Source organism: Siniperca chuatsi, linkage group LG3 (assembly GCF_020085105.1).
Source record: "Siniperca chuatsi isolate FFG_IHB_CAS linkage group LG3, ASM2008510v1, whole genome shotgun sequence".
In the NCBI taxonomy this organism is placed as follows: domain Eukaryota; kingdom Metazoa; phylum Chordata; class Actinopteri; order Centrarchiformes; family Sinipercidae; genus Siniperca; species Siniperca chuatsi.
In genome coordinates, this window is record NC_058044.1 from 18,845,000 (window position 1) to 18,852,205 (window position 7,206).

The 7,206-nt window shown below is 46.7% G+C and overlaps 1 protein-coding gene across 4 annotated transcripts in view; it reads right to left on the bottom strand.

Moving 5' to 3' along the window:
- tnrc6c2 (trinucleotide repeat containing adaptor 6C2) overlaps positions 1–7,206 on the bottom strand; it is a 67,286-nt gene that overhangs the window by 18,745 nt on the left and 41,335 nt on the right. For all 4 annotated transcript variants that reach the window (XM_044189033.1, XM_044189031.1, XM_044189032.1 and 1 more), the window contains 4 exons: positions 3,121–5,607; positions 1,324–1,527; positions 361–527; positions 164–241 (listed from right to left, as the gene is read on the bottom strand). In XM_044189033.1, coding sequence (XP_044044968.1) covers positions 164–241; positions 361–527; positions 1,324–1,527; positions 3,121–5,607 — 2,936 coding nt within the window. The remainder of the gene's footprint in view (positions 1–163; positions 242–360; positions 528–1,323; positions 1,528–3,120; positions 5,608–7,206) is intronic.

The window sequence follows — 7,206 nt, forward strand, 5'->3', positions numbered from 1 at the left end:
CATGTGTTTCTACACTGTACAGCAGAGGATTCTGTATTTAATCCAAAAATAGTAGAACATTTGTGGCCCTGTTTGGTAAAAAAGAAAGATCTGCCTAAAAGAAAGCGTGTCAGTAGCTATGTGCCAGTGTGAGAACTTCTTTCTAAATATATTGCCTCCATACCGGAAATCCCATGTCAGTGAGCTGTTTGATAAGACGGTTCATGATCCACGCCTCATCTGGCTTGCTGCCCATCTTCCCCTGACAACACAAAAAACAAAATATTAAAATATTACATTTTATTAAATATAAATGACAATAATTGACATCATTGACATCTGGCAGTATATTTATGACAAGAGTCAGGCGTGTTCTCTGACCTTGCTTGGACCCTTCTTGGGTCCATTGCCCCAGGAGTTGCAAGAAGAGCTGCTCTCCTGGGAGGTGGGGCTGTTCCACATGTCCCCATCCTCAGTGTCCCATTGGCCAGTAGACATGCCCATCTCCTCTCCTCCACTTCCCCAGCTATCTTGCATAGGTTTGGGGCCTGAGAAAGAGATGAAATAACATCAAAGAACAATAAACATTTTGTTGATAATCTGTTAGTGTTTTCGTATCTGTGATGTAGCCTACATGCACATTGAGAATGCACAAGCCATTTCAGAGGGTGAGCAGCAGGTAATTTTCAACCTGACCACTTGGTGTCACTTTTGCCATTTGGCATGCTGTGTTTCACTCCCCACACCTCCCTCTACCATTGCCAACATTTCAAACAGCACAAATAACCAAGACCTACTGATGCGTGGAATTGCTTTAATCTTGTAACACTCCAGTAGCACTAACAAAAACCTTCAGAATTGGCACAAATGGTACAGGTCTGAAGAAACTTCCTGATTTTGTTCCCTTAACTGAAGTGTGGCAGTGCACACATACTGGGTATAACTATCTTACAGGGGGTGTGGTACCACTGGACACAGCTCAAATCTCAAATGCCTTAATTGTCAAGGTGACAATTATTCTGACATTCTGAACAGGAAAAGCTAATTTACATTGTACCAATGTTCCAAATGCCACACAGTCTGTACCATAAAACTGGAACCAGTGCAGTTTATTATGTGTGGTATTGTGTGGACTTGCCTTGTACACCAGCACATGTTAAACTAACCTACAACAACAATCTCTTCTGTGTCACAGTTTGTTATAGTAGTATAGCAGCAAGAATGGGTGTGTGAGTTTGATCATTAACTGATGGCACTGAACACAGTCCTGCATTCTGGTACATGCTGATTTCCCATGGTTGATATCATGCATCACTACAAATATTATTTATCTGTGGGTGTTACCTGGCTTGCAGGGTGCAGAACCTGGGGGTCCGTTGGCCCTGCCATAGGGTCCAGAGGGCTCATGGCCACCGTCTCCCCATCCTCCTACTCCCCCTGGGGGCTTGCCCCAGGCAGAGGTGCCATTGTCCACAGTTGACGTTGGAGCTGCTGGCTCTCCCCAAGCAGGCTCCGGCTTGGGTTGAACACTGGGAAGCTCTCCCCAACCTGGAAGAAAGAGGTGAATTTTAAAAATGATAAAAATTAGTTTCACTGCATTAAAATCTTCATCCACTAGCAATTTTTGCTTTTAAATTGCAGTTATACATCATTCCCCTTGAGTTATTCCTTGAGTACTAAACAATGGAAAGATGCTCCAAAGTAGTAAGAATTTAAATGTCTGAAAACACCTTGGCTTCAGTGAGGCCTTGAAACCTGCATTATATTTATGCACATGTCTGTCTTTAACTGTCTTTTACCAAAAACTATATTATGATAATCCAAGCAACTGAAAACCACTGCACTGCTTGACACTACTGAAATTCTCTTTTTTGTCACATTGTCTTTTCAGGCCCTCATGATGAGCTGTAGTGACATGTTTATAAGAGAGAAACAGTAAGCTTGTCAGTTGAGATAGTGCCATGCTGTCTATATATAGAGGCCTTTCATGCCAGCCTCCTCCTGACAGCAGCAGGCCCTTGACCAGCTCAGTCTGGCTCGTCAGGTGGTGTGTGTGTTTCATGTTCATATATCCTGGTGGGGACTTTAACCTGAATGCACACTAACCCATGGGGACTTGTGTCACTGAGGGGACAAAAATTGAGGGCCCCATGGGTAGAGACTGTTTTTAGAGGGTTAAGACTTGGTTTTGGGGTACAGGTTACAATTAGGTTAAGGTTAGGCATTTAGTTGTGATGGTTAAAGTTAGGGTAAGGGCCTAGGGAAAGCATTATGTCAATGACTGTCCCCCACAGGGATAATGAAAAAAGTGTGTGTGTGTGTGTGTGTGTGTGTGTGTGTGTGAGAGAGAATGTGTAGGAGGAGGAGATGGATGAAAGCAGCAACTCAGGCCCGCCAGTACAAGCTCTTCCACTCTTCTCTCTTTATCTCTACTGGCTTCAGTAAAGATGGGTGATTAGGTATAACTGTGCTCAGCACAAGTGTGTCTTAAGGTGGTCATGATGCTCTTTGGTAGGTGCAGTGCAGTTTGGCAAACAGCAGGGGGCAATAGTCTCATTCACAATCAAAAGGAGAACAGAATGTTGTGCATTAAATCTGTGCCATGTCTATATGCATGCAAGACTTATTTGTACAGACTGCGGCGCTAACTTTTGCTTGCTGTACAGTTTTAATTATGTATGCATGAGCATTAAGAAGCCCTCAATACCTCTGAGACTATCTGCTTAATAATCACTGAGAGAATTATTTTAAGGAATAATCTTTGAATTGAATAGCCATTGTTGCCAACAATACGTTTTATTAGTAATTTAGCCACTTTATGTGTCGATGAGTGAAAACAACTCTCTATTTAAGTTTTGTCTATCTCCAAACTCATTCGGCTCATTTTCAAGCCAAGTCTAAAGCTCAATATCATTTAATAAAACATACTTGCGCTGTCAAATAAAAACTTTGGATCTCTAAAACGTCAGGTTTTTCTTTTTGAAAATCTGCTAGATACATACATAGTGCATTTTTAAACATTCAAGTATCTTTTGCATTGGTTTTAAAGAAATTAGGAACTTTAACACTTTCAGAATATCAAATATTGCTTAAATTAAAATTTGAGGTTTTTAACACAACAGCACAGCCATACTATGTTACCTGGGTTGGCGAGGGGGGGTCTACCCTGGGGGCCCGCACCTGGATGTGAGGCGCCATTGTTGGGTGACCCATTGTTGTTTCCATGGTGTTGCAGGTGAGTTGGGGGTTGGCCATGATGGGGATGGTGGTGCATGTGGTGAGCGTGATGGTGATTGTTGTTGCCAGGGCCGACAGAGTGATTGTTGTTGTTATTGTTGGGGATAATCACTCCACCATTTTTACTGGGAGGTGGGCCGCTGTTGCCTTGGTTACCATTGGGATTGTTACGATCCCACATGTTGACAGTCTTGTTGTAAGTGCCGGGATCACCCCAGGTGGACGTTCCGTCGTCAATCTCCATCTTCCTGCGGATGGAAGGAGGGGAGGGCTCTTCCCAGCCAGTGGGCTCCATGCCCTGGTCCTGTTTGCTAGCATTGCTCCAGCCAGATGGATTCTGCTTCACAGAACCAGGACCACCCCATGAACCAATGCTGCCACCTCCTCCGCTGCCAGTGCTGCTGCTGCTGCTGCTTTCCTGGGTCTTGGAAGAGCCCCAGCCTCCCTGCACTGGGCCATTGGCACGTGAGGTCTCCCCCCAGCTGCTATTATTCACAGTAGGAGTAGGCTTACCCCAGCCTCCTCCTCCTCCTCTATTTCCTCCTCTGGGGCTTTCTTTCCATCCGCCACCTCCCCCATTCCCTCCTTCTCCTTCCCACATGCTGCTGGAGGACCCATTGTTCTTGACCTCTGCCTCTCCCCATTCCCCTGTGCTGGAGCCATTGGGGCCCCCATTACCGTTTCCCCAACTGTGGGAGCTTTTGGGGCCCTCTCCCCAGCTAGTAGACTGACTTTTCTTCAGGCCATCGTCCCAACTGGGAGACTTGTCCTCAGAACTCCAGGATGGTGTGCCTCCATTTCTAGGACGATTGGTAGGCAAAGGGTCTCCCCAGCCACTGGTAGTGCCATTCAGGGCTTTGCTGAGTGACTGTGGGGGGTCCCCCCATCCTGATCCAGTCTGGATTGGCTGAGGTGGAGGAGCTCCCCAGCCAGAGGATGGTGATCCTTCACTGTCAATTTTTCCTCCAGACCCAGGCCTCTGACTGGGGCCAATGTTTGGGTTGATGGTACCTCCATTGGTGGATGAGGGTCCACCATTAGAGCTAGAGCCCCCTAAGGTGTCTGAGCTGCTGTTGCTCTTCCCATCATCACAGTTGGCTTCTTCCATCTCCCATACAGTGTGCTGACGGATGGGGGTCTGTCCCCAACCAGAGTTACTCAGCACCCTAGGGTCCAGGTCCTGCCGGGGTAGCAGAGGGGAAAAATCCATGCTGGAGGACCTCTCTCTGTGGTGGGATCGACCTTCACTGCTATCCCCACTATCCTCGCTTGCTGGGGCTGTTCCAGGCTGCTGACCCCATGAGCTAAGTTGCTGCTCTTGGCCTGAACCAGAACTACCAGCATCGACTGAGTCCCAGCCTTTAGATGCATCTCCGCCACCAGAGGATTTCCCCCAGTCACCCCAGCCACCACTTCCACTACTCCCACCACCACCACTGCCTTGGCGGCCCCAGGCAGAAAGGCCTCCAGAGGGAGTGGAGTCCCAGCCTGAGTCCTTGGGAGAGTCAGCTGCCTTGGTTTCTCCACTACCCCATACAGAGCTGCCTGTTGTGTCCCCATTGAGCTGGGATGATTCAGTGGGTGACTGGCCTCCCCAGCCAGTTAACCCATGGATAGGGCTCATAGGCTCCTGAGCTTGCTGTTGTTGCTTAGTGTGGTTTGGTCCGTCACTGTTAAGGTTAGCAGACTCCATATTGAAGGACAAGCTTGTGTTGGTTGAAGCATGCTGTTGATCATTTTCATTAGCACTTATAATGCCAACCCAACCTCCCCCACCATTATCAGCACCTACCAGGCTCCCATTTCCCATGTTTCCATTGCCATTAATACCTGGTGGGAGGGATGGGGAGTTTGACACCCCATTGGGGCCAATACCACCACCTCCACCACCCTCATGGCCCAGAACAGGCCAGGCTGATGGGTTGGCATTGGGATTGAGGTTCAAGTTAAAATTGGGAGAGCCCCAGTTATTGGGCGCTCCTACTCGGCCACCATTCATACCATCTTGTTTCCCATCTGAGCCCCAGCCTCTATTACCAGCTAATGTGTTGGCTGACCCAGGTCCCGTCATCATGTTATTGTTAGCTTTCAGAGAGGAGTAGTGGGCCTGCTGGCCTGCGGCACCTGTGGCCATACTCAGAAAACTACTACTACTGGTGGTAGTGATAGCACTGGTGTCTTGGTTAGAGCAAGCTGAGCCCAAGGGGCATTCTGGTGCTGCAGGGTGGCTGGGGTCACTGCTGCGGCTGATGGAGGGCCAAGAGTCTGTGTCACTTTTGTCAATAATCACTTTGTCCCAGCTGTTGGCACTGGAGGGGCTGTCAACTGGCAAAGAGGCTCCCCAATGAGAGGTCTCATACTGGGCAACAGGGCCACTCTGGAGGGATATGTCTATTGAGAGGGAGGGAGAGAGGGAAGAGAGGAATACAAAACAGGAGGTAGGTGGAGATGGCGAGTCAGTCAGAGAGAAACAAAAGAGGATTTGAGTGACAGAAGATGCAGAAATGCAAGAAATAAAGACGAGAGACAGGGGTAAAAAAAACAAACAAAACAAAAGAGAAGAAAAAGGGGGGGTGGGTGGAGAAAGAAAAAATACATTAGTTTAGACTAAGAAAAATCATGTAACACAGCCCCCGTTAGTCCCCTGGATCAATTTTATCTTCTTGGATGGTTAATGGTAGCTATCAGACTTGGCACGATGAGATGGTCACACTTGCACATTCCACAATCCAACACATAAAAGAATGCACAGCCAAGCGTACTACATGTCATATCAGCTGTGGCATATCCATATATCCTTGCCCTGGTGCAGTCATCCAAACAGAAACAGGGAGATGGAGCTCTCACTTTCTTTCCTTTATCCATCCCTCTTTCTCCTCACGTTTCACTTCTCTTTCCAACTCGTTTCCTCTTCCCTCGCTGTCTTGTTTTGCCCCTTACTTCCTTCTCACTCTCTAGCTGCCCTTATCTATTTTTATAAACCACCCCCTTCCCCTATTCTCTCTGTCCATGTCTCCTCTCACTTTCCCCCCCACCTCTTTCCTCACCCTTTAATTTCTCCCTCTCTCCCCTCTGCTCTCCTCTAACACCCAGCAGTGAAAGGCCCATCCGTCTCCATCGTGGTATTTGCTAGTTGGGGCTGTGGAGGGAAGCCTAAGTGGAACGCTGCTCATTTATTGGAATGAAACCAGGACGGCTTCTCATCCATCACTCCCTACGCTTCGCCAGGCCTACTCCTCCTCCAACTGCACTGCACTAAGAAACCACAAAACACTTCCTCCAAGCTTATATGAATATCTGTGTGTCTGCTGACTTCTCACTACCAGCATATACATAATATTATATGTGTATGCGTGCACATATATTGTCCTACTACTTCCAGGCCTTTGATAGTGATCTAGAATTTCAGTACCACACTACCATAAACAGAGCATCTCCAACCATTCTCTAATCAACATGGTATCGCACACAAGCAATTTCATTAGGCACAAAAGCATCCCATCAGAGGGGGAACTAATAATAGACTGATTCAATGCTGTAAAGGGGTAATCAATCAGTGGGAGGCAGCTAATCAATGATCTTATTAATACTAGTGGGTGAGAGCAGGGAGACTATCGATCCAGCATGCAAACATCCTAACCACTAGGCCAGCCTCATTTAATGGGCTAAAAACCAATGAGACCACAGGCCAACCAAGCATATGAAGGGAGAAATTAATCCAGTAACTCTTACAGGAGAAAGAGAAATTAATGTATATTATAAAACTGTTTAAATGTGTACATGAAGTCTAAGTATATGACTTTGCGTGTTTTCCAAAATTTAGCAAAAGTGGACATTTCAGTGGTAAAACAGTAGATATGTTACTGCACGTAAAGTACTATGTATTCTTATTCAAACATCATATTTCTTATGAAAATATATACACCTAATACCTTTTGTAGGTGGCTGCAATACCAGACCATATACAACACAAGCAGTCCTCAACAAGCA